Source organism: Convolutriloba macropyga, chromosome 1, assembly GCF_964194025.1.
Source record: "Convolutriloba macropyga chromosome 1, txConMacr16.3, whole genome shotgun sequence".
NCBI lineage: Eukaryota > Metazoa > Xenacoelomorpha > Acoela > Convolutidae > Convolutriloba > Convolutriloba macropyga.
Genome location: NC_134468.1, coordinates 9,696,360 through 9,724,169, shown reverse-complemented (window position 1 = coordinate 9,724,169; position 27,810 = coordinate 9,696,360). Strand labels below are relative to the sequence as shown.

Genomic DNA, 27,810 nt, shown 5'->3' with positions numbered 1-27,810 from the left:
CTGCCACCTTTTGGTGTATTTACGGGGTTATGCCGCTTAGGTGTGATGAGAAACACCTCTATCATTCAAATTTTAAGTTTTGCTAATCGTTTGATTGTTTTTGAAGTATTTAACACACAAGCATTGTTTTTATTCAGGGTTACTTGAAGGACATTTTGGGCGAAATTGCAGACTACAATCGGAATCCTCCTCACCGTTTCACGTGGGAATTGAAGCCAGAGTACAGACATTATGGGAACACTTCTTAGCGCGAATGCAGGAACCTTTTTTGAAGAGAGTGTCTCAATTTCGCAAAATTTCTGTTATCGTCCTACTCAGATGGTGTGTCATCATTAACGATACATCGTAGAGTGGATGATAGCCAGGTGTAAAGGTGGATTATTGACGGTGGTTAAGAACAGAATTAATCATTTTGTTACTGATTACCAAACTTCAATTTCAGAGCCGTTCCTATCATAGCCCCTCACCCCCCTTTCCCGGAAAATCTTGCTACCCTCATAAGTTATGTGCGGTAATTGTGGCGTCTATTGAATGGGAAAGAGAAGAGCATTTTGTGTTACTGATTTGTAAAATTTGATCCAGCTTTGATGAAAACCTAATTTTTGCTCTTATCTCTTCTTAATTAGAAAATCGTAGCCCAATTGCGCGAATTTTGTAAATATAGTGAACATAGTACTAATGGACGATCTTCAAGATGCTCATAGCCATTAAATACCGATTTAGAAGCTTGATTTCTTAAAGCCGATTGATGAGAACCTGATTTGTTTTCAGATGTACTATGAAACTTAGTTTATTGTGATTCCAGTGACAATTTGTAGCAGAGTCAGTTTTGTATGATATCGAAGCAAGTGACCATATTGAAGAACGGTCTCAAACGTGCTGCTTGTTCTTGCCTTCTTAGTACACCACGACTAACACAATCACAACTGCTGCCAAGCTACACGTTTAAATCGTCTCGTGATCATTTCAAGTCTGTTCACCAATATCACTATTCTGCTGTACACTTCCTCAGTACCATGTCTGACGGGCCACTTAATGTGCTGTTTGTGTTGGGAAAGCCTGGATCTGGAAAGGTAAGGGACTTTGTTGTAATCTGGACAGGGTGGTTTTAGAAAACCCCCACGGAAATAAACCCCAAATTTACTCTTAGGGTGCTTTTTTAGCCATGCTTTGCCAATAAGAAGTGACCATGCCATAGCGGCCCACGGGACTTGATATGGAACTATTGCAGTCTAGCAAATGATGACCGAAGTTCAATGTTAACATGGAGTTTATTTCCGTGGGTGCTTATTTCCTAGTAGAATCATTAGGTGGGATTATTTTCCTTGGGAGTTTATTTCCAAGACCCGGATATGAACTTCAGGACTTGCACCTTTCCCCACTCAGCCAACAAAATGTTTCAGCGACATGTAGGACACAAAGTTACGAGTGTTCAATTGCTCTCGGACGAAGTTTGAGGCAATTATTGTAAATGCGTGTTTGTGTCTTCTTTTATGCGAAATTTGACTTCTTCAGTGACTTTTTTACGCTTCACTTCTTCATTTTTCATTAATCTCATTTGCTCTCAATGCTTGTTCTTAATACAAAAACGGTCGTGAATCAAAGTCGTCGTTGCTTTGAGGTGAGAACGCGGGTTCGAACCACTATGAGGTCCGAGTTTTTGCACTCATAAAAAATTTCTAAGCTACACACCCAAAATTAAGTTGCCCCCGCCTGTTTTTAGAGCAAATTCAGTCAACGTTAGTTAGTTTATCTTTTTGTATTGACAATGGTTTGTTTAGCTTAATAGGCAGCAATTATCGTTGCAATATTTAAAAAAAAACGTTTAGTTTCTTCTGATTCACGTACGAATAAAAAGCCAAATATTAAAGAGGCAATGTAGAGTTGAGAATTTATCATCGTAAAATTTAAACATTGAATTTCTATCTCTTATTGTTCCCTTTTCTGTTTCAATCCTAATGTGTGGCAAGTGGGTCATTGGCGACTATTTTCTGACAATTTGCCGGCTATGCTGAATCAAATGTTATCATTAACATCTTGCATTTCAATAACTTTTTGGCGCTTTACAAAGTTTCTTCCCACGTTCTTTCAACTTTTTTTTCAATGAAGCTCTCGATGTTGTTTCAAACTTAATTTTAGAAATACGATTATAAATTGGAATGGCTTTTGCAACAAATGAATCAGCCAGGCATGAACAAACAGAAAAATCCCTTAAACACTCATTGCTCTTTGTTTTGAAAGAATGTTATCAGTGTCTTATTTAAAATAAAAATTTTAGTCTGCTTATCGTCCAACCGAATAGTTTTATGTTACCCTCTTTGCTAATTTATTCACGTAAATGTAGAATTGCAGAAAACCTAAAGCAGTACTGTGTGGAAACCCTCTTTTCAAAGTTATCCAGTCTGATTGATTGACAGTTAGGACTATTCTTTGCCTTTTTCTACTCAAATCTTTTTTGTTAAATAAGTTTTGTGTTCTTCAAAACCGTGGTCTCAAGGTTCCGTAGACGTATTTCAAATTTTATAGAATCGAAATCTTTTGAAGGATCTAAATATTGACCTCTCACAGTTTTTCTCTTATCAAGTACTGATCTTTTTGAGAAAAATAGTGTGTGGTGACTTTTTCCTCTAGTGCCGTTAGAAAAGTTTATGAAGGAACCAGTAAAAACGTTAACAAAATAGATCCAAGAAAATTTTTGGAATAGAATTAAATTCTCCGTTTTGAGCTTCATGAGAAAAGAATGATCTTTTTCGATTTTCTGTTTGTGCCACCAATATGCTGTTCGCCCCCACCCACCGCATTACGACGCGAGTGCCATTTAAAATAAAATCATTATGGTGTTTGAGGTTGCAAATACTATGCACCCACTAAAATTAGTGGCTCAAACGAAAAAGATCAATTTAATCAGATTTTATCAATTTGCTGTTAGTGTTCCGAGATGTTATACATTTCCGACTGCATTGGCCAGTTATACCTGAATTCAAACAAAGTTTGCAGCAGTTATTGTAGTCGTGTGTTTTTAACCGAAATTTTGAAAATTGCTGAAAAAAGTCATATTAAAAGTGCCAAGAAGTTTTATATTAACTTAAAATTTTAATAGCCGCCTCAGCTTCTCAGCCGGCTATTATATCGCTCCTATTAGTTCTTAGTTATCATCTCTAATTCTTACTGGTATTGATACTAGCCCCTGTGGCTATATTCCGCAATCTGCCAGGTATGTTTATGCATTACAGACATAGTGAAAATTTGCTTGAAACCTTGTTTAATAGCAGCAAAGCGATAGCTGGGGCTTTTATTGGCCTTCTCTTGGTTTTTTTTATTTCGTCGTCAAGACTTGTTACGACCATCTGACGTCACAACCAGCTCAAATCTGCTTTTTGTTCATTCGTTCATGCAATTTTGACCAAACTGCGTGCATGACGTCATTTTTGCTCTTAGTGGAACGAGTTTTTTTTTGTGCATTCGCGTGGTTAAATTTTTGGTCACACTTGACTTGCCTCGCTCTCAAAAATGACTTCCTCACTTTGAAATTAACTTTTGTTTACCTTAATTCAAAGAGATAAGTTAAAATGAGTGTGTGTCACTCTAAATGAAGGTGATTTGAGAGCAGCTAATAGAGGCAGCAAAAACTTATATAGTTTTTTAATCAAAATATAACATATCAGCCTTCAATGAAAAGACGAATTTTTTTAGTCTTTTTTACTTTTTTTGAGACTGCAGATCTGCGACGCTATTGCGGTTATTTTCTGGCAATCTGCCAGCTATGTTCTATGTTTTTTTTGTCAATTTTTGTGCGATTGGTGGTGTCGCGCTCACTTCAAATGCGCTTCTATTTTATTCTTCAAAGCATTTGTTCGATAGCTTTGTGTGCGTGATGTCCTTTTTCACACTCATCCGATCGAGTTTTTGTTCGTTCTCGTGGGTAAATTTGAAAGTTACGTGACTTAATTCACTCATTTAACCGACTCTCAAATTGATTTTTTGATTGACTATAATTTCTCTGCATATTATGGGTTCTTATTTTTTTCTACTTAGCGGCTTTTCAGTAAATAATTTTAAATGAATTAAAGACATCAAAACATTATGTTTTAAAACGGAGTTTTTAAGTTAGTTCTAGGTCTCTTCGTTTGTATTGTGAAACTCCAGCTCTATAAAGCTATCGCAGCTATTTTCTATGAAGCTATGCTGGCTATTTGCTGGCTGTCTACCATCTATTTGAATAATTTTGTCAGAAAAAAATTTCTTTGCTTCGCTGCAATAGCTAAACGCACCTTCTAATGATTGGCGTCAATGTTTAACCGACCATAAACATCTATGGATAGACGTCAGTGGATGTTAAATTGGCTTTCGCTTGATTTTTGTTTCATCGTAAAGATGTTTGTTTCGGCCAAATGACGTCACGTCAAATTAGCTTTGTTTTGTTCATTCATTCAATTTTTACTGAATTGCGTGCGTTTTCATTTTCGTACTTATTGAAGCGAGGTTTTTGTTAATTCGCGTAAACAGTGCGATCTTTTCCTTACCTAAGTCTAAATCAATTAAATACATGAACAATTAACTCGAAAACCGTTTTCTGTAATTTTCTAGATCTCAAATTTTTATAGGTATTTTGAGGATTAATGTCTACGAAGCTATAGCAGCTATTTTCTGGTAATCTGCCTGATATGTTGAACATCAGAAGACCTCGAAATGTGTTCGTTGGCTGTCGTTTATTGAAAGATCTGTCAACACAATTTGACTATTTTTGAAGGCAAACTTGAAAAGTGTTTTCGACTGTTATATTTTTTAAAGATCTTTCTCTCATTCTGATTATCTTTGAAATCAAATGGGACTAGTGAGAAAATGTGTTGTTTCTTAATTTCCGTTAAGTATGGAGTGGGTTTTCCTGACGTGCCTCAATTTGACTTTGACGTCTGTTTTATTTCGTTTTTGATATGGTTTATTTCTGTGGTTTTCGCGTCTCTTCCTGTTTTTGCTGTCTACTTGATTGTTTGGTCAGTGACTTTTTTGAGTTTTGTTCAAGACCTGGACTTTGTTCTGCTCCGTTTTTTTGCGACTAGGGGGAGCGTTCTGGTTCCCTGTTGCGAGCGAAAGAAAAACGGAAGTGAATACTGTTTGAAAAATTTGTTTCAGAGAATACGTTGGAATAGCGGAGAAAAGAGAATCGTTATCTTGTTAATAGCCACCCTCATCTTCTCAGCCGGCTATTAGAGCGCTCCTATTTTTTTTACTTCGTCGAACTTTTTTTCGCTTTACCATTTCGCCGCTTTTTCGACATTTTGCGTGAAATGTTTTGACTTCTCTAGGCTAGTTTCTCTCTTCTCTCATTCTGCTAAAAGTGAATTTGAACATCAGTTGCTCAGCAAAGCAATTCAAAATAAACAGAGTCAGTATAAACAATTGAAGTCAAAAGTAGAAACGGGATAAACCCATAAAGCCCAATTTTAGATGCCCGCTATTTGAACGTCGTTCCTATAAGTCTTAGTTACCATCTCTTATGCTTATTCGTATTGATAGTAGCCCCTGTAGCCTCTCTCTAAGAAACAGAAGTATGTTCAACTACGAAGAAATGCCATCAAAATAAATCGGACTTAAAAAATGTTTTTGAATAAAAATCTTTTTTTTTCAATATCTTTTCTTTCGATCCCAATCATGCTTATTGGAACCAACGGCGGCTATTTTCCGGCAATCTGCCGGGTATGTTTCATACTTTCTTTTGAAACATCTAAAAATGTAGGTGTGCACAAATTTTCGGTAAGCGCGCAAATTTCTTTTTGTTTATATGCCTGATTTTCAAGATTATTAAATTTTTGATGCTCTCTATGAGGTTACTGTAAACTGAAGTAATATTGTTCAGGCTGTTTTGATAGCGTTTTGAACCTTTTTGGTTTAAAAAAGACAGTTTTACGCGTAATTTGACGGAATTTTAAAGTTATTTTAGCCATTTGTGGCTCATTGTGTGGTTTTACTCAATTCAACTGCTTTAATACATTTTGGTTGCAGACCATGTCTACTTGGAATTCAGTATGTTTTTTTTGTGCAAAGTTGTCTTTTCCTCATGAAATTCGTCAAAAATGAGAACCTTTCTTACTTTTTCCTTCCAAAAATTTATATTTTAGATTGCACGAAACAAAAGTTTTTGTTGGTAAGTATACTTGTATTATTTGAAAAATTAAATGAATTTTCTCTAATTTTTGTTTATTTACTTGTTGCCTGACACTTCTTTGGTTAGTTATCTTAAGATTGTTATTTTTCTGCGTTCTGCTAGGAGATACCAACTATATAGATTACGAGTTGGTTCCGGATTTCTTACGGCTATGTTTTTGTGTTGTTAATAGCCGGCCCTCATCTTCTCAGCCGGCTTTTATAGCGCTCCTATTTTTTTTACTTCTTCGAATAAAAAAATGTTTCGGTTTACCTCATTTTGCCGCTTTTTCAACATTTTGAGTGATATCTTTTTGACTTCTCTGGGCTAGTTTCTCTCTTCTCTCATTCTGCTAAAAGTGATTTTGAACATCAGTTGCTCAGCAAAGCAATTCAAAATAAACAGAGTCAGTATAAACAATTGAAGTCAAAAGTAGAAACGGGATAAACCCATAAAGCCCAATTTTAGATGCCCGCTATTTGAACGTCGTTCCTATAAGTCTTAGTTACCATCTCTAATGCTTATTGGTATTGATAGTAGCCCCTGTAGCCTCTCTCTAAGAAACAGAAGTACGTTATGTTCAACTACGAAATGCCATCAAAATAAATCGGACCTAAAAAAATGTTTTTGTACAAAAATCTTTTTTTTTTCAATATCTTCTGTTCTTTTAATACCAATCATGCTTATTGGAATCAACGGCGGCTATTTTCCGACAATCTGCCGGGTATGGTTTTTGTTTCGAACATGTGTTCGTTCCACTCTTCAGCTGCTTTTGGGTGCTTGAAGTCATTTAATGCACCCACTTGCTGTGATTTTTTGATTTTTTGCTTGATTTCTTTCTCTTAGATGTCTAAATGACTTCTAGCACAAAATTTAAGCTGATTTAAGGGTGCTCAAAACCCCTGTAACGGTCAATAAAGGACCCCCTAACAGGGGGGTTTTGATGTAATAAAGGGTTTTAGTGATCAGGCAGCTTGACCAGAAGGCAACTTCAATTGGAAATAAGTTTTGCATTATATATTACGGCGGAGAAGTCTCGTTCGCAGCTATCTTCGGCAGTCTGCTGACTATGTTATTTTGTGTAGGGTACACAGTGTGACCGTATCATCAGTGAGTTTTCGCGATGCAGACACCTCTCAGCAGGAGACCTCTTGAGAGAGAAGAGGAAGGAGAATGACGAGACAAGTGAACTCATTGAAAACTACATCAAGGAGGGCAAAATTGTACCTGTTCAAATCACAATATCACTCTTACAAAAGGTAACTCACAATGGCAGCAGAAACCGCTTTCAACAAGTTTGGTTTCGCTCATATTTGACAATATTTAAAGGGGGTGGGTGGGGGTTTGTATAAGTATTTGTATCAGCCTGGACAAAATTCAGAACGATTTTGCTCATTGAAAACCCAAACCTGATTCTACAGAAATCGTGATTTTTGAAGGGTTAATTGCTCTTAAATAAATGTTTTGTCCTGTTGGCCTTTTTATGTGATTTTTGTAAGTCTCTTTACCGGCTTTAGTAATGCATATTGACCTGATGTTGATGGTAAGGCCTAACTTCAAGGTGAAAAGGTCAGTTTTTGATATTTTTTGAACCTGGAATGCCAAATTTCTGTAGGTGTTGTCCAAATATTTTTCGTTGGAGGTTGGTCACAATTTATAGGGGTCGGTCATAGACTTTGAGAAACCTATTTCTCATTTTTATGTTTTTGAACCCAGAATGTCAAATTTCTTGTTAAATTACTTTTCGTTGGAGGGTGGTTATAGTTTATCTGGGTCGCTCATAGGCTATCTGAAACATATTTCTATGCTATTTTTTTGTTGTAAATCTGTTGTTTGCGCCAGCTAAAGTTGTTTTTTTTTTTTAGATTTCAGTCTTTTCAAAATTATTTGTCGTTTTTCAATATTTTTTGTGTTAATTAGGAGTCATGATAACTATCTAAAATTTGTCCATGTGTTAATGGGTAGATTTTTGCAGCGCAGAGTTTGTTTTGAGGGTATTCGCATTCAGAATATAGGCCATTTTTTAGCAATTATAATAGACCTATGGTTATAAGACCTATGGTTAATAGACCTTTTTATGCGTTTGTTTGCTTGACCAATTTGTGTCAGGTCCTTTTGACTGTAAAGCCCAGGATAAAAATCAGGATAAACATGTAGGTCATTAAGTTTTCTAGTTTTCTTAAAGCGTTATGGCTCACTGGATTCTAAGTATTCGATTAACCAAAACTGTTTTGGAGACATACCCCACCTCACTTCACCCATATCAGACCTCCATTTAACCCCCTCCACCCCTTCCCCCTCTTGCACCTCAATTCCCACCCCTTCTCACCGTTCCACATGTAAACCGGCGCGCTCGACCCCACCCCCGCGCACACCCCACGCCCCTTCAATTAAGCTAAAGCTAGTATCCCTAAACCATTGCTAGCTACTAGCTAGTGACGAATCAGCAGATCAGGTGTTTGTGAGCAGTACCCTTTTGGGTTGTTTTTGTTTTTAATTGCTCTCAAACTAAGTTTGTAGCAATTATACTAGTCCTGTCAGTCTTTTTATGCGATTTTTCGCTTGACCGATTTTTCGTCTGACGCTTTTGAGTTTTCGTCCTCAAAAACGGAATAGACAGGTATCACCCACTTTTTCCAACCCCTCCTTCCCCGAATTTTATCATTTTTTTGATAAAACTTGCATTTTTTCAAGTTTTTTGAAAATTTTTGTCGGTTTTTAGTTTTCTTCAGCCTCAAGAGCCAACGAAACTCCTCTAGGGTTTGATTATAGGATACTGCATAGCTTCTAGATGTAATGGAATGTTTTTTCAATATTTTAATGTCAGCAATTTTTAAAAACTATTTGAATTTTTAATCATTTTTTTCCGGCGCAGGGTTCTAGGGATTCCCTCCAATGCTTGATGATAAGCTGTCGCATAGTTTCCAGAGTCAATATAATGGTCATCAATATTTTAATGACTCCACTTTTAGCAATTTTTTGATAAAATTTGTTTTTTCAAATTTTCTTAAAATTATCATGTTCCAATTTTATGGATCTTTGAGCCAGTGAAAGTATTTAAAGCTTGAAATTGGGATACTGGATAGTCTCTTGAGACAATGAAATGGTTTTGAAGATTTTAATGTCTTGAATTTTAGCAAGATTGTTAAAATTTGCTATTTTTTTCAAATTTTTTGAATCTTTTGGTCCTTTTCTGAGTTAAACGATCATTACTGGCCAACGAAGCTTTTCAAGTCTTGCAGATGGGTTACTTGACATAACTCCCGAGACAAAAAATAGTTGTGAACATTTTCACTGCGAAATCTGGAAGGTCTTCTTTTAATCTTTGCAAATTTTTAAAATATCAGTTGTTTATTTGATTTATTATTTAACAAGGCTAGAAAAGTAGAGGTTGCAGAGTCGAATCAAGCTACAGCTAGCCTCACTAAACCTTGGCGAGCTACTGACAAAGCCAACCGCTCGCCGGTTGTTTGAGAGCAATTCGCCCGACGTTAGTCAGTCATGTTTTTCTTTTTTTCTTTTTTGTATTTTTTTGAGTTCATGTGGTTCTTGAACTTAAGACTTGACTTCCTAATTTTATCATTGCAATCTTAGATTTGAAGACATTAGCACCAAAAATTGTTATCGAATCTTTAGTTTTTTTGCTAAATTAAGTGTTCTAACATTGTTTTGCCTGACGATCATACGATTCTTACCTCTCATACGCTCAGCAACATTTTCTCCCGGTCGTGTATTTGCTTTGTTAACATTGGTTTTTGAAATCTCCAAAAGTATATACAGCTTAAATGCTGCAGTTTTTAATTTTCAAAATTTCTGAAACTAATTTTGGCTAATAATATTTGATTGGTCGGGTCAGGGATTTTCACATTTCTTAATTTTGTGGAATGGATTTCAGGAGTTGTCCGGCTATGTTTTTAATTCAAGTTTTGACTTATTGGCCATTAAAGAGGGAAAATGATCAGGCCAGGACATCAATACGCATTCCTTTGTTATCCAAGTTTACCTCATTATACGAGGATTGTGAACCCCATCAATGTAGAAACTGGTTCAACCTAATCCGAATAATTTGTGCTCCTGATTAGGACAATTTTTCTCTTGTGTAATAAAGCAAGCTGTCCGTTTCTATCTTTTCATTTTTTCTACTCATGTTTTTCTTTTTAATTGCTCTTGAACGTAGTTCATAGCAATTATTGTAAACTAGTGTGTCTTTTTTATGCAAAATTTTTGCTTGACAATTTTGACTTTTCGAGTGACTTTTACGCCCTTGACTTTTTGCATTTCGCGTGATCTAAAATTCTCTCTCTCTCTCTCTCTCAATCACAATTTCAAGCAGCTGAACTCAATTGGCGGCAATTTAATACTAAAAGTCAAATGAAAAGTGCGCCGAAACTGGTGTCATTTTTTACTTTAAATCTTAATAGTGGTATATGTTAACCTCTAATGTGCTTATTTGAAGCCTACTATAGAACTTTTTAGTCCCATTCAGGCTCCCCCTCCCTCCTCCTCCCCCCCCCCCCCCCCCCGACTGAAGCAGGCTGCAATTGATTAGAGCTGCCACTAGTCGTTCAAGAGCAATTCTTCCGACGTTTAGTCGGTTATGTTTTTTTTCAATCCAATATCCTTGTTCATATTGCGTACAAGAATACAGAGTAAAATGGGACTCCTGTTTTTTTGTTCCGACCCTCTTGAGGGGGAGGAACTATATACTCAAATGGGATTTTTTATTCAGTCAATTTTGGCCGATCGATATATTCACCGTAGAGAGTTGAGACTGGTATCATTAGAAAGCTTGTCCAGCATAGAATATGGAAAAAGATTTTTTTGATTTTCGTTTTTTACAGGGAGTTATCGAGGTTTAAACTTCTGAGAAAATAGATTGAATTCCGTTGATTTTATTCACATTTTCCGGAATTTTCGCCAATTTTCGACTACAATTTTGCTAAAATTTTAAAATTTTGTTAAAAAATGTTTATTGATTTTTTTTTTGCTAAATACCAAAAAAAATATTCTTGGCTAATTCTTTTTCGTCAAAAATTCTGGCTAAATGTTTTCAAAATTCAGAGTTCTTCATCAAAAACAGCACGAAATAGGTTTCTTTAGTCCACTTTGATTAAACTTGCAGGAAGTACACACCCAAACACCACCAACACATTCTTTGTAGACGCAAAAGGGGGCCATTTATACTTCAACTTCGGTTGGGAGTGCTCCGTAATTACAACTTTGCCGTTTTTTGCTAACTTTACTCGTTGATTATTAAAAACGCGGCATTTGTTTTTGATTTTTTAACTAACAAAATATCTATATCTATAACACTCGAAAAATTAGGTGTTCTTAATTGGCAAACAGCATTAGCAGGGCTAGTTTTGGACCAATCGTGGACTGTTACAATCCAAAAATAATTCGGATGTTAATCAGTCGGTCTTTTTATTAAAAAAAAAATTCGATCTTTTTTATATTATTTAAATAAAAGAAAATTTCAAATCAAAGCTCACTATTGATAGGTCCACTTGACTTCCTAATTAGCTCCAAAATAGTTTGTCTAGTTTATTACTTGACAGCTTATGGTCTTTTTGACTTTAAAAAAAATTTGGTTTTCAAATGAATAATGGCTTATTGAACTTTGCCTCCATTTTTCACTTAATTTGGTCAACTTGCAGATTAGTGTCAGCAATGAAAGAATGCATCCTCTTTCTACTGAATATAAATCCAATCATTGTTGGGGTTTTACGCCTTAAGTTATGGTTTTCTTGCTTTGATACTACTAGATTTAAAATTTTATTTTTTTTTAGGTATTTGCCCATTTTTCACATTTTCTATATTTGTCACATTTTCACGGTATTGACAGTTCATATATCACATTATTGGCGTTCAAAAAGAGCACAATTGATAATAATATGATCCTTGAAGATGTAGGTTATGGTTTTAACGGCTTCGACACTACTTTCTTAAAGAATTTCAAATATTTTTTATTTTTTTACTTTGTCTTTCAGTCGTACAATAACACGGTTATTGTTATTTTCCTGTACAATAACATGGTTTTATTGGTAATCATGGAAGAACAGATGAGCAGATATTTGGATATTAGTAGATAACTGATGGCTTTCATGACTCTGAAAACAGTTGTTTTCCAAAAAAACACGGTTTAACTTCTCAATTTTTGTTCATTTCTTTTTCTATTTGTTAACTAGTCTCGTTAAATACAGGCCAAATATGACATTTTTGTTGTCAAGGGAAGGTGTCACAAAATCTAAGGTTTTTTAAAAGTTCGTTATGACTGTACTGGCTTCGACACGGGTTTTCCACAAAACAAAGTAAATTATTTTTTGATCTAAGTCGTTTTTGACGTTCTTTTTGTAGACGTAAGACATGTTCTAGATAAGTGCAGGTCTCAAGTGTTTCCCTTGGAGGAATAAATGAACCTATTTAATTATTCCATTTTTTAATTAATGGCTTTGATCTCTTTGGAAACATTTTTTTTTTCGAAAAAAATGATTTTTTGTTCTCTATTTGTTGTTATTTTGTAACCGCATTAAAAATTGTGTACCGACAGTTCTTAATTCCCGTATGTAGAAACATTGGCATATCTCATTAATCTAATGCATCATTTTTTTTACTCCACAGAGTTATTTGCTTTTGGAGGCTATCTTTTCGTTCATATACAAATCTTTTTGAAAATTAATTGAATTTTTGGGTTTTTCTATCTGTTCCTCATTTGGTAGAAAATTATGCCAAAATTGTGGATGAGGGGGTCGGAACCATATGTGCGATCGCACATTAACGAGACTCCTTGTTTATTGGGTAATGCCTTTCGACGTATGGAGTCATTAGTAGGTTGAAATAATGGCCTCTGGCAAAGAAACCAATAAAAATGATTATCGAAGCGTAATAGTCTTGATGCGTAATTATCAAAGGTGTTTGATTTAAAAGCGTTAAAAGTTTTTATGCCTGATCCTTTATCTGGAGACTCCTCAATTATTGGACAATTTTGCTTTGCTAGCCGATACAAAAATTTGATACTCATGTAAAAAATCGCCTTGTTTTTTGTTTGCGGATTAGTTTATCAGTTGAATGTTGCTTAAAATGGGAAATGGACTTCAACTTAAAAGTTTTGATGAAAGTTTTTTTTGCATTGTTGTCGTTATTTTCTGAACAGCGACAGAATAGTTTTGAAAATGGGCTGATCATAGAAACTGAAATATGTATTCCAAGGCGGCTCATGATCAATTTTAGAGTTTGATCTGTTTGGTTGATATTAGCTTTAGTGAAAGTGACATGATCAGACTAGAATAGAGGCTTGACTCAAAGTTGACTTGACTTACTAGGCCGTAAATCATTAGCGGGAAAAAATTGGGAGCGAGAGCAGGCGAAGTACCTCAAAAGATTTTTCCTATAATGTAGCGAGAGTGATTCCATTGTTGATTCAAACTGAACTGATAATAATAGCAATGATCGGTTGTAAACCAAGATTTCGTTAATTTACGTTTTTGTATTCAAAAATTATTTGACGAAATAAAATTCTAAATACTTGACTTACTGTCTTTTCAGGCAATGGAAAAGCAACAAAGTGCTGTGAACTCGAGTGAGCGTCTCCTGTTTTTGATAGATGGCTTCCCCAGGAACAAGGACAACTACGACGGATGGAACAAACAGATGGAGAAAGTTGCCAAAGTGCATGGGGTGCTCTTCTTCAACATCTCAGACGAAGTTGCCACCGACAGGTGTCTCTCGAGGGGGGCAGGGGGTAGTGGCAGGACAGATGACAATGTAGAGAGCATCAAGAAGAGGTAAGTTGGAGATTAGTCTAGTGTTCGTGAAGAGTAGTTTCCAAGAACGGCATGTGAACTCGATCAAACGAAACTAAAAGGTCTAAAAGTTCGGTGGAAATCGAGAACATGTTCTGAGTTATTGCATCCCCTATCCCCACGTGACCAATCATCAATCGACTCCCCCCCCCCCCCCCCCACCACCCACCACCACCTCAATTCGCATTTTTGCATATTTAACCCATTTTTTAAAATTGTTGTCTTGCTTGCAATTTTTCTAAAAACAAAAATTGTTTAATAAGGTAGAAACGAGTATTGCTCAAACAGCAGTGGATACAGTTTGGTAACTGTAACTGTGGTTTGTTGTAGGTTGAACACGTACAAAGATACTGCGACAGTGATAGAACAGTATAGACAGCAGGACATAGTCTCTGAGTTCAAAGGAGAGGCCACGGTTGACGAAGTGAGTATTTTACATCAGAGTCAACGCAAATCTTGACAAACTGGAGTGGTATTAAGGAAGAGTATTTCCTCGTTCCTGTTAATTGCTCTCGATTCAAGTTTGAAGCAACAATTATGTGTGTGACTTTTTTTGTTTAAATTGGCGTGAGTTTTTACCAAATATTTCAGGATTAAATCGCAGCCTTGAGTTGGGCTGCCTTCAGCTTTTAGGGCTTGTTTATTGTTACCCTGGCTTATCTAAGTATATGTTGGAACAAAGTCTTAGTCACCCGCGGGATTTAGTGCCCTGATATGAGGACGCTTACGCCCGAGTGCTGGGCACGAGGCCCGATGGGGCCCAAGATTTTGTTATAACGAATGAGAGAATCAAAGGGTACGAAAGGACAATTTGTAGATTAGTGAAAGAAAAGTTTTCTTCTTAAAATTATAAAAGAAGTTGAAATAAATCGAACGTCTCCGTCTGCGATAGCGAAGCAGTCGAGTATTTATAGCGGTTTGATTCAAGTGTCAATGTTAGATTCTTAGTGTTTCTTAGACTTTCACTTCTTTAACTCTAAGGTCAAACTTTCAAACTGAGCTCTGCTTGGAAGTTTGAGTGACCGATGAAATCGCACCCTGAGGTCTCTATTTTTTTTCATTTGAGAGCCTGTAGTGAAGTTATTGATGCCCCAACCGCTAAGCTATGCTCAATCATTTCAATTTCTGGGACTAACTAATAGAATTAGTATATGTCAATATAAGGAAATGGAAATACCAATTACAGTCGATCATGCATACCGAGGAAACAGAGATAGTTCCGCTTCTAACTCTTTCCAGTCTCAAACGCTGTTTCCAGACAAAAAGCTTGGCACGACTGAATGTTTTTTCTGATAATAGTTTTGTGCCCATTTCAGATATTTGCCAAAGTACGGGATGTGGTCGACTCGACCCTAAGCAAATGTGCCTAACTGGGATATGATAATCGAGTGAACAATTCTACAGGGCGTGAATACTTTGTATCCAGCTGTTTCCCTATCCTATCTTTCCTTATTCTCTCCACAAAGTGGTCTTATCGGGTACTACAACTGCAACCATACTACTAATGCTCGGTGTCGTGCTCTCAAATAGCAGAAGGTTCAGATAGCCAAAAATAACACAAAAACTAAATTAATCGAGGTAATTTGATTGGTTGGCATATGTCAGTTCATACTAATTATTTGTGAGATAAGTAAGTAATTAATATTATTATTGAGAGAACATAAATATTTAACAAGTGTTGAAGGCGAGATAAGTTTGTTTGGTCATGCCTCACCGGCCATGCATCCGCGGGTTGTTAAATAAATCTAACAAACTTCGAAAAAATTGCAGTGGCCGAATACGGTTCACTTGTTTCGAGAATTTTTTCCGCCCAGTAGTAGTTGTATTTTGGGCTTCTTTATTTAAATTTATTGGTCGTCTGGACCTTCAACTAGCTGACATGTCACCTTGTGGTTATCCTCACACTAACACGTCACTAGTGTGCAAATGGCGACACTATTGGTATTTGTGTTCATACTGACCGGTTTTGTGTTTCATTAAAATATCTTTAATCAAATTTGTACAGTTACAATGAGTACATGTGTAATAAATGCTCAAATATTTCTTCAAAATGTCTTAATAAATTATAGTTAATCAGGAAGTTTTGCGCAAGTAGTTATATAAGAAGTTATATTATCAGTAGAATGAGGTTTGATCTTGATATCATTTTAGAGTATTTTTCATTTCCTGTGATAATGTTCAATAGCTGAGCTCTACCGTTGGATGTTTCGATTTTTATCACTTAGAAAATGCTATTCTTCTTCAATTATCCTTTTTCAATAATATTGTTTACATACCGTTTAATCAAAAGTGAAAGAATTACGAATAAATTGGTAATTTCTAGAATGTTTGCTAAATATTGCTAAAATTGAGTTGTTATTTGCTCTCAAACAAATTTGTAGAAATTATATTAGTCCTTTGGTAGTTTTTTTATGCGATTATTCGCTTCATCGATTTTTTTCTAACTTTTCGTCCTCAAAAATGGGATAAACGGGTGAAGCCCTGAGGGCGTTAAGTTCTCTTACATCCTTAGTCTCTAAGGCTGTCTTAGGCTCACTGGTCTCTAACTATCCTTAGACCTCAATTTCGCTGTTAAAGAAAATCAACAATAAAGTCAGGCTCGATCACTAATTTGGAAAGTTGATCAAGCAAGTAGTCATTATTTCATACTTTTCAAGCGTGCCACTTTTTTTCAAGATTTCACGTTTCAAATCACACTGGACTTTGAACTTAATCAGTTTTTCGCTCTCTTTTCACACTTGTCTCGAAGAGTTCAAGCTTACAAAATTGTATAAAATGAGCAGTCAACTGAGTAAACTTCTTGGAAGCCTTCAGGCATGACTCTTGGAAAATTTTATTGGAAGCCCAATTTTTTTCTCATGAGACAAAGCATACACTTTTCAAAGATAATTAAAGGGGATAATTGAAAACAGGAAACAGTCACAAAATATAACAACTTCGGCAAAGAGGACTTTTTTTAGGTCTATAATTGAGTCAATATAAAGAAATATTTTTATAAATTGCTCATTTTTCTAAAAACCATAGAGACAATCAGAGTGACCCAACAGAGCCGGCTGACGACCTCTGCGATCCATTCGCGCCCACAATAATATCAAGGAATTCAGAAAAATATTATTTGGGTTGAAAGATTATTCAATTGTTGGATTGATTCGCTGCACGAGAATTGCTATGTTACTATAAATTTTAATTTAATTCTCTCTGAGTTTTGAACAAGGAAATTGGGGTCTAATTAAGTTAGAGTATAGTTCTGGGAAGCCTTCAGCAATTCGAGCTCAACCTCGGGCGCAAGCGCCCTCGGCTTTGAGCTCTAATTGCCTTAGGCTTCCCTGAACTATACTCTAACATATACGAGTCACCGAAGCAGTTCGAGACATTAAATCCATGATATGAGTATCAGTCTATCAGTTGCACCTCTCCCACCACTTTAACCCCCCTGCCTAACCCCTTTTCTTACTTCACCCCCGCCTGACCCCTTTTCTTCATTTACCCCCCCCCCCCCCCCCCACTTCACCCCATTCCACTCGTAAGCCCAAACTTTCGCCCCTGCCCCCTCAGTCAAGCTAAAGCTAGCCTCCCTTTCATTTCTCTCAAACAAAGCATGGGGCGATTATCTGGGTCCTTTTTTCTGCGGAATTTGTGATTTGATCGCCATTCTGTCCTGCTAATTTTTCTTGAGAAACGGGATCAACTAAAATGTTCGAGGGCATTAAGTTGCTGTGAAGTTCTGTAAGAGATTTACTTGATTTATGTGAACTGTTACCGAATCTTTTGATTTCGAATGTGTTCGTGTTGTAAAGGGATAATTTGCACGCTCTCATTTCGCTGTGTTTTCTCATTGCTTCCCTTCTTAAGCCGCTGGCTTTGTTTGCATTTTATTATGAAAAAGGCCGAAAGCTGAGCTTTGTTATTTTGCAATGATCTTGGTTTTTCACAAAGTTATTGTTTATTAGAGCGATGTCCCTTGATGCTCTGTTCACATATTTTGATGACATGAATGCAAATATTTCTTGTACATTAAAGGCATAACCGTTAGGTTAAATACATGGATGGCAAAATTATCAAATTACAAATCACCCTGCGTTATTTATTATAAGTTTAATACGAAAAACAATTATTATGAAAATGGGTGTGGTGATTCCAGCCAAGCCATAATAAGAAATAGATAGAAAAAGTAACTGCTTTTGTGGCCTGGTTTTTTCACCCCAATTTCTAAGTAGAGTGATAAAACGTTTTAGGGTGAACAAAAATCCGCTTTCTCGATAGTGACTTCGTGTTCGTGCTGCAGTTTTCTGTTTATACTGTTTTCAGTTTTTAATTGCTCTTGAACGTAGTTCATAGCAATTATTGTAAACGTGTGTGTCTTTTTTTATGCAAAATTTTCGCTTGACAATTTTGACTTTTCGAGTGACTTTTACGCCCTTGACTTTTTGCATTTCGCGTGATCTAGAATTCTCTCTCAATCACAGTTTCAAGCAGCTGAACTCAATTGGTGGACTCAATTTGCTGAACTCAATTTGCTGAACTCAATTGGCTGAACTCTATTTAATATCAAAAGTCAAATGAAAAGTGCGCCAAAACTGGTGTCATTTTTTACTTTAAATCTTAATAGTGGAATATGTTAACCTCTATTGTGGTTATTTGAAGCCCACTATAGAACTTCTTAGTCCCATTTAGGCTCCCCCTCCCCCCTGACTGAAGCAGGCTGCAATTGATTAGAGCTCCCACTAGTCGTTCAAGAGCAATTCTTCCGACGTTTAGTCGGTTATGTTTATCGTTTTTTGCTAAACAGTTTGCCAAATCCACTCCTAGTGATCTCTAAGTCCAATTTTTAATTGCTCTTGAACGAAGTTCGTAGCAATTATTGTAAACCTGTGTCTTTTTTATGCAAAATTTTCGCGTGATGGTTTTGACTTTTCGAGCGACTTTTACACCCTTTGACTTTTTGCTTTTCGCGTGATCTAAAACTCTCTCTCTCTCTCTCATCAAAATTTCAAGCAGCTGAACTCAATTGACGGCAATTTAATACTAAAATTCAAATGAAAAGTGCGCCGAAACTAATACCATTTTTCACTTTAAATCTTAATAGTGTTATATGTTAACCTCTAATGTGGTTATTTGAAGCCCACTATTGAGGTTCTTAGTCCCATTCAGCCCCCCCCCCCCCCCGACTGAAGCAGGTTGCAATTGATTAGAGCTCCCACTAGTCGTTCAAGAACAATTCTTCCGACGTTTAGTCGGTTATGTTTGTTTTAGTGAATAAAAATCATCCGAATGGATGCAGGATTTGTACTGCTATTTCCTTGTTTTTGTGTGACTTTTTTCGTATTACACGTCGCACAGGAAACCCCAAAACAGCTATTCTGTTCAAGCTGCGTCGCAGCTTCTTTTATGTGCGTGACATCATTTTTTACACTCATTAGCAGTGAGTTTTAACTGAGTTGGGCTGTAAGTATTATGAATCACTTCTCTCGCCAATAAGGCTCGTTTTAATAAGGCATCACTGCGAAAATGCAATAAGCACAAATTACAATTGTTAAAAATTGTTCTAAATAAGTTTAATAGATCAGGTCGGTCGGCCACTTAATCAGCACAGTTGTCTTGTTTTTATCTATACTCTAGAGATCGCATGTCTATTTTAGAGCTAGAACGGCTATCTGTGGTCTATGTTTTTCAAATTTCTGATTGATCTCAAGTGCTTTCTAATTAACTATTTTGTTCGTTTTCTACAAATAGTGAATTGAAAAGTGTGACGAAATGGGCTTTATTCTGTTAACTTTAAATTGTACTAATGGTTGTAAAGAAGTTCAACAGATGAAACCCTTGAAAACATACTTACTGCGTTTTACAAGCAGACTAAAATAATAATCTTTGCCACTAACGGTAGTTCGGGTGCATTTGTTCCGTTGTAAGTCGGCTGATCGTTACTTTGGCTCGTACAACATCATTAATAGACTTTAAGGGAAAACTGGTTTTGCAAATAATTGCTGCCGAAATCTTATGATTTTTCTTAGTCTGGATGGTTTAGTTTTCCCTTCTTCCAAAGTGACTTTTTGGTTGGGTTTTTCGCCGGTCACTTTGTGAGCGTTCTGTAATCTAAATTGTTCTCATTTAGCTGAGCTGTCGAATTTTTTGGTCTCATCGTGGTTTTAGGACTCGAAGAAGAGTAGGATCTATAAGGTTTTTACTACTCGAAGAGCATTTGTTTTCCATTGTTATTCGTTTTTTTACCAGCTTCTGTTCAGGATTCGTTTTTCAAGATTTGTTTTTCAGTATATGTTCAATGATTTTTTCCAATTTAATATATTTTGTAATAGTCAGTCGATTTCAAGTGGTTTATTAAATTCACTTTCAGTTTTATGTTAGTACAAAGCTTTTGTTCGTTTCCGGGGCCTTCTGGCTATTTTTTTCAACCTCAAGCATATCGCTCATGTCTTGAACTTCTACTTCTCTTTTTGGAAAATGACTTTTTTCGATGCTTTAGCATTTAGAGTAGTTTCTAATTTTCAGTTGTTTGTAACCTATGGTAATATTCAAGGTGCAAATTATTTTGAGTAGTTTTGAGCCCATAGCTCCCTTTCAAAGATGCCACTCCCCCAAATGCCCCCCCCTCCCTCCTATTATTCTACCAGTTATTTTTTAAGCTTATCAGTTCAGGACTTGAGCTTTGACTTCGTTCTTTTTGAACATTGACTTGTGTTTTCGAACGTCGGGCATGAAAATTTAAGAGTATTCAGTGTGTTTGTAATGTTCCGTGGTTAATTACCTCCGATGACATTCTATGTGAGTTATTTTTAGTCCCTCCATAACGGTCCCTCCTCCTGTAGTCTATATACCTCCGAATTACTGATAGTCTGTAGACCCCCTAGATATCGCAAATATACCGTTATTATTGCATGATGCCGTTATTATTGTGGGCTATCAAGAAAAATAACTCGATTGTACAAGAGACTGTAGTAGATTATATATTACGCAGAATCTCTCAAGATCTCAAAGAATTAATATCAGTTCTTCACTAGGGGTCTGAAATTTCTCAGCGGTCAGAATTTTGTTTAGCTAAAAGTTTAATTATGAAAGCTTAACTACGGCGAGTATACTAACTATGTTCATCGATAATTGTTCCGACCCACTTTAGTGGGGGAGGAACTATATACTCAAATGGGATTTTTTGTTCAGACAATTTTGACCGGTCGATATAATCGTGGTAGAGAGTTGTGAGTGGTATCATTAAAAAGCCCGTCCAGTGTAGATTATGGAACTCAAAATATATTTTCAATTTTCGCTTTTTATAGGGAGTTATCGAGTTTTAAGGTTTTGTGAATATTAGAGGTAATTCGGCTGTTTTTATTCACATTTTTGGTGGTATTTTTGACCACATTTTGGGCAATTTTACTAAATAATGTTAAAATTGTTAACTGTAGTATGGTCAATTTTATCTCTAAAGACAGAGGAGGGCTGCTGAATTGTTCGATCCGAGTTTTTTGGCTAGAATTTATGCTAAATTTTTCAAAATTCGAACTTTTTTCGTCAAAAATTGGACCAAATTTCCTTTTTTTAGCCCACCTGCTTTAAATTTGCTGGAAGTAGACACCTTAAAACTGCGGCCATATGCTTGTTAAGTTCAAAAAAGAGCGTGTTGTACTCACGCTGGCTTTAAGAGTCTTCTGAAATTTGGAGTTTTTTGCAAATTTAAACTTGATAATTTTATAAAATGCATTATTCATTTTTGACAAACCAAAAAAATTTGTTTAAAAGTTGATCTATTTCGCAGCCATTTGAACAACTGAGTTTTTTTTTAGACGTGCAACACAATTTGGGTTGATCTTGATCTCACCGTGGATCCTTACGATAAAAAAAATTTATAGATTTTAATTGGGCGCCAACTATTTTTCAAAATATTCTCGCTGTAATTTATGGAAATTACTGACAATAATTTCTAGACAGGGCTCAATCAATGACAGATTTTATTGACAATAAACGAGGCTGAACGAGATTATATCAAGGTTTCAGAGTTAAGATCATGGTTTTTATGACTGACCAACTGTTTTCGTAAAAAAATTATGGACTCCTTGAGTTTTGCTTTCATTTGTTATACTTTTTGTAGCCCAATGACTTCGTGTCCCCAATCAGCGATCCATTTAACGATTTAGGAGGTATCAACAAATTTATACAATTCTTTGATTTGTTATCTAAGGTCTGTTATGGCTTTGAATATATTTGTTTTAAGAAAAAAATCTGAAATTTTGAACTCTGCGACTTTTTAATCTAATTTTTCTCAACTTCGGGCGCAGTATCAGTAAAAACAGGCGGAAAAATTTCCCGTGAGTTATGATTTAGTGTCGGTAATGGTTCTATATTCAACTAATCGTTTCTTTGTTTTGATACTAAGCGTTTTTATACACAACTTTTACCATTTGCTTCGACCATTTAGTTTCGTAAAAAACTTTCGAGATTTCTATACTGTTTTGGGTTTCTTTTTGTTGTCATGTCTACCTAGTATTTTTATGAGGAAGACTTGTTGATGTTAAGATGAGGAGAAAGTGATGATTTACAGTTCTTGTAGAAGTTTTGGTTTCTCCCTGTTTTTGTTGTTATTTTTAGTGTGATGATTTAGTCTCATTAATAACACTCCCAATTGACTTCCTGAGGTGTTTAACTTATTCCATCGCGTTTTACTGAAATCTTAAGTTGGTTATGATTTTGGAAAATATTTGTTTTCAAAAATATATTTGGGTTTTTGAGCTTCGTCGTTTTTTTAAATAGTTTTTCGGCCGATTTTTAGCTCAGTCTCTGTAAGCACAGGTCACAACCCGTTTTCAGTGAGCTATAAGTTGATCTTTGTAATGGTTTTAATTTCAAAAATTTGTTTGTTGGCTTTGTTACTACTGTTACTACGAGATTTTATAAAATATTTGAGATTTTATTTAATTGTACATTTTAAAGGATTTTTGTTTTCCTTTCAATTTATAAAAATAATATTAGGTCCCATTGGCTTTGAAATTTTGTGCAGTTGCACATTGGATACTGACTTGTCTCAATTGCTTCCTATGGAGATATAAAGAACATTTTAGTTATTTCAGTTGATATCTAATAACATTAATGACGAAAAATTAAATGTTTTCAAAAATAGAAACGTATCTTTGAGCTTAAAACTTCTTTGCTCTTTTTTGTCGACCTGTGAACCAGTCGCATTGAGGACAGGTCCCCTATCTTTTCTAATGAAGCATAGGTTAAATTGTTTTGTTTAATTATTATGTGATGCGAGTTTGATTTTGTTATGATCTTTTTTTTATTATAGACATAGAGTTTTGGTCAAAAGTAATGTTGTTTGATTTTTATTTTTGTCCTTTCTAAGTAGTCCTATTATCAATAACTTTTATCGACCCTCTAGCACGGCAGTATTGTATTCCATTGGTTGTTTATTGAACGATATGATTGTTTTTGAAAGGTTTCTATCTCTTCATCGTCTGGTAGCCAATTAAGTCAAGAATGTGGATGAGCGGGGTCGTAACATTATGTGCGTACGCACATTACCGAGCCTCCTTGTTAAAATAACAGTTTCGTAGCCGGTTGTGGTAGTTAATGTCTCCACGCTCATTAGGTGAGATAAATTGAATCCGTTTGACGATTATTTGATGAAATTTGAAGATTATGCGATGAAGCAGAAATTTACAAGTTTGACGATTATTCGATCAAGCAGAAATTTACATATTGTAAATTTCTGCTTCATCGAATAATCGTCAAACTTGTAAATTTCTGCTTCATCGCATAATCTTCAAATTTCATCAAATAATCGTCAAACGGATTCAATTTATCTCACCTAATGAGCGTGGAGACATTAACTACCACAACCGGCTACGAAACTGTTATTTTAACAAGGAGGCTCGGTAATGTGCGTACGCACATAATGTTACGACCCCGCTCATCCACATTCTTGACTTAATTGGCTACCAGACGATGAAGTTTCATTACCGAGCCTCCTTGTTAAAATAACAGTTTCGTAGCCGGTTGTGGTAGTTAATGTCTCCACGCTCATTAGGTGAGATAAATTGAATCCGTTTGACGATTATTTGATGAAATTTGAAGATTATGCGATGAAGCAGAAATTTACAAGTTTGACGATTATTCGATGAAGCAGAAATTTACAAGTTTGACGATTATTCAATGAATCATGCTGAGAGATTTACAAATAGAAATTAATCTTTCAGATAAAATGACTGAAGATAGTACTGCCAATGCGGCTGCAGCTGATGATTCTGCCCAGTACGGGGGAGTGGAGGGACCCAATTCTCAGTATGTGCGACTCATATCTTCAGATGGACATGCATTTGTAGTTAGGAGAGAACACGCTCTCACATCTGGTACCATAAAGGCTATGTTGAGTGGACCTGGACAGTATGCGGAGAATGAGGCTAATGAGGTCAACTTCAGAGAGATTCCGTAAGAAACTTCCAAAATCAGAAATCGAGCATTTTTTGCAATTCATATTTTAAATTTAAGACAATTTGTTATTGTTCCGAGTGGTTCTACTTTTAATCCCGATTTATTTAACCACAATATCGTTTCACCCCCGCACCCACCATTTCACCCCGCAAATTAGCAGTTGACATTGAATGCATATTTTCCATTACTAAGCGGATTACTTAATCGTATGTTCGGTTTTCATAGTTTCATATCTAATCCCATGGACCGCTGAGGCATGGCCAAATGATTATAGCTGCGAAGCTGTAAGCTGAGCGGAGCCATATTGCGATGCTGTTGGCTTTTTGTTTCGTCGTCGGACACTCTTCGTCGTTTTACATTTGTTAATTACCTCCGATGACATTCTATGTGAGTTATTTTTAGTCCCTCCATAACGGTCCCTCCTCCTGTAGTCTATATACCTCCGAATTACTGATAGTCTGTAGACCCCCTAGATATCGCAAATATACCGTTATTATTGCATGATGCCGTTATTATTGTGGGCTATCAAGAAAAATAACTCGATTGTACAAGAGACTGTAGTAGATTATATATTACGCAGAATCTCTCAAGATCTCAAAGAATTAATATCAGTTCTTCACTAGGGGTCTGAAATTTCTCAGCGGTCAGAATTTTGTTTAGCTAAAAGTTTAATTATGAAAGCTTAACTACGGCGAGTATACTAACTATGTTCATCGATAATTGTTCCGACCCACTTTAGTGGGGGAGGAACTATATACTCAAATGGGATTTTTTGTTCAGACAATTTTGACCGGTCGATATAATCGTGGTAGAGAGTTGTGAGTGGTATCATTAAAAAGCCCGTCCAGTGTAGATTATGGAACTCAAAATCTATTTTCAATTTTCGCTTTTTATAGGGAGTTATCGAGTTTTAAGGTTTTGTGAATATTAGAGGTAATTCGGCTGTTTTTATTCACATTTTTGGTGGTATTTTTGACCACATTTTGGGCAATTTTACTAAATAATGTTAAAATTGTTAACTGTAGTATGGTCAATTTTATCTCTAAAGACAGAGGAGGGCTGCTGAATTGTTCGATCCGAGTTTTTTGGCTAGAATTTATGCTAAATTTTTCAAAATTCGAACTTTTTTCGTCAAAAATTGGACCAAATTTCCTTTTTTTAGCCCACCTGCTTTAAATTTGCTGGAAGTAGACACCTTAAAACTGCGGCCATATGCTTGTTAAGTTCAAAAAAGAGCGTGTTGTACTCACGCTGGCTTTAAGAGTCTTCTGAAATTTGGAGTTTTTTGCAAATTTAAACTTGATAATTTTATAAAATGCATTATTCATTTTTGACAAACCAAAAAAATTTGTTTAAAAGTTGATCTATTTCGCAGCCATTTGAACAACTGAGTTTTTTTTTAGACGTGCAACACAATTTGGGTTGATCTTGATCTCACCGTGGATCCTTACGATAAAAAAAATTTATAGATTTTAATTGGGCGCCAACTATTTTTCAAAATATTCTCGCTGTAATTTATGGAAATTACTGACAATAATTTCTAGACAGGGCTCAATCAATGACAGATTTTATTGACAATAAACGAGGCTGAACGAGATTATATCAAGGTTTCAGAGTTAAGATCATGGTTTTTATGACTGACCAACTGTTTTCGTAAAAAAATTATGGACTCCTTGAGTTTTGCTTTCATTTGTTATACTTTTTGTAGCCCAATGACTTCATGTCCCCAATCAGCGATCCATTTAACGATTTAGGAGGTATCAACAAATTTATACAATTCTTTGATTTGTTATCTAAGGTCTGTTATGGCTTTGAATATATTTGTTTTAAGAAAAAAATCTGAAATTTTGAACTCTGCGACTTTTTAATCTAATTTTTCTCAACTTCGGGCGCAGTATCAGTAAAAACAGGCGGAAAAATTTCCCGTGAGTTATGATTTAGTGTCGGTAATGGTTCTATATTCAACTAATCGTTTCTTTGTTTTGATACTAAGCGTTTTTATACACAACTTTTACCATTTGCTTCGACCATTTAGTTTCGTAAAAAACTTTCGAGATTTCTATACTGTTTTGGGTTTCTTTTTGTTGTCATGTCTACCTAGTATTTTTATGAGGAAGACTTGTTGATGTTAAGATGAGGAGAAAGTGATGATTTACAGTTCTTGTAGAAGTTTTGGTTTCTCCCTGTTTTTGTTGTTATTTTTAGTGTGATGATTTAGTCTCATTAATAACACTCCCAATTGACTTCCTGAGGTGTTTAACTTATTCCATCGCGTTTTACTGAAATCTTAAGTTGGTTATGGTTTTGGAAAATATTTGTTTTCAAAAATATATTTGGGTTTTTGAGCTTCGTCGTTTTTTTAAATAGTTTTTCGGCCGATTTTTAGCTCAGTCTCTGTAAGCACAGGTCACAACCCGTTTTCAGTGAGCTATAAGTTGATCTTTGTAATGGTTTTAATTTCAAAAATTTGTTTGTTGGCTTTGTTACTACTGTTACTACGAGATTTTATAAAATATTTGAGATTTTATTTAATTGTACATTTTAAAGGATTTTTGTTTTCCTTTCAATTTATAAAAATAATATTAGGTCCCATTGGCTTTGAAATTTTGTGCAGTTGCACATTGGATACTGACTTGTCTCAATTGCTTCCTATGGAGATATAAAGAACATTTTAGTTATTTCAGTTGATATCTAATAACATTAATGACGAAAAATTAAATGTTTTCAAAAATAGAAACGTATCTTTGAGCTTAAAACTTCTTTGCTCTTTTTTGTCGACCTGTGAACCAGTCGCATTGAGGACAGTTCCCCTATCTTTTCTAATGAAGCATAGGTTAAATTGTTTTGTTTAATTATTATGTGATGCGAGTTTGATTTTGTTATGATCTTTTTTTTATTATAGACATAGAGTTTTGGTCAAAAGTAATGTTGTTTGATTTTTATTTTTGTCCTTTCTAAGTAGTCCTATTATCAATAACTTTTATCGACCCTCTAGCACGGCAGTATTGTATTCCATTGGTTGTTTATTGAACGATATGATTGTTTTTGAAAGGTTTCTATCTCTTCATCGTCTGGTAGCCAATTAAGTCAAGAATGTGGATGAGCGGGGTCGTAACATTATGTGCGTACGCACATTACCGAGCCTCCTTGTTAAAATAACAGTTTCGTAGCCGGTTGTGGTAGTTAATGTCTCCACGCTCATTAGGTGAGATAAATTGAATCCGTTTGACGATTATTTGATGAAATTTGAAGATTATGCGATGAAGCAGAAATTTACAAGTTTGACGATTATTCGATGAAGCAGAAATTTACATATTGTAAATTTCTGCTTCATCGAATAATCGTCAAACTTGTAAATTTCTGCTTCATCGCATAATCTTCAAATTTCATCAAATAATCGTCAAACGGATTCAATTTATCTCA

At 35.5% G+C, this 27,810-nt stretch overlaps 3 protein-coding genes across 4 annotated transcripts in view; 2 read left to right on the top strand and 1 right to left on the bottom strand.

Annotated features, from left to right (window-relative positions):
* LOC142334842 (general transcription factor IIF subunit 2-like) overlaps positions 1 to 611 on the top strand; it is a 143,557-nt gene extending 142,946 nt beyond the window's left edge. The window contains exon 6 of the mRNA XM_075383172.1: positions 138 to 611. Coding sequence (XP_075239287.1) covers positions 138 to 248 — 111 coding nt within the window. The 3' untranslated portion in view covers positions 249 to 611. The remainder of the gene's footprint in view (positions 1 to 137) is intronic.
* LOC142334816 (neuropeptide S receptor-like) overlaps positions 1 to 27,810 on the bottom strand; it is a 311,777-nt gene that overhangs the window by 203,488 nt on the left and 80,479 nt on the right. The gene's annotated exons all lie outside the window — the stretch shown is intronic.
* Positions 776 to 16,027, top strand: LOC142334853 (UMP-CMP kinase-like). Of its 2 annotated transcripts, XR_012758845.1 has the most exons (6): positions 776 to 1,073; positions 7,231 to 7,404; positions 13,691 to 13,929; positions 14,278 to 14,371; positions 15,264 to 15,483; positions 15,822 to 16,027. XR_012758845.1 is itself a non-coding variant. In XM_075383183.1 (5 exons), the coding sequence occupies exons 1-5, from the start codon at positions 834 to 836 to the stop codon at positions 15,315 to 15,317; spliced, it is 801 nt and encodes a 266-aa protein (XP_075239298.1). In that variant the 5' UTR covers positions 776 to 833; the 3' UTR covers positions 15,318 to 15,593. The 2 variants fall into 2 exon arrangements, 1 of the variants encoding a protein (XP_075239298.1); XM_075383183.1 differs by lacking the exon at positions 15,822 to 16,027 and having other exon boundaries at positions 15,264 to 15,593.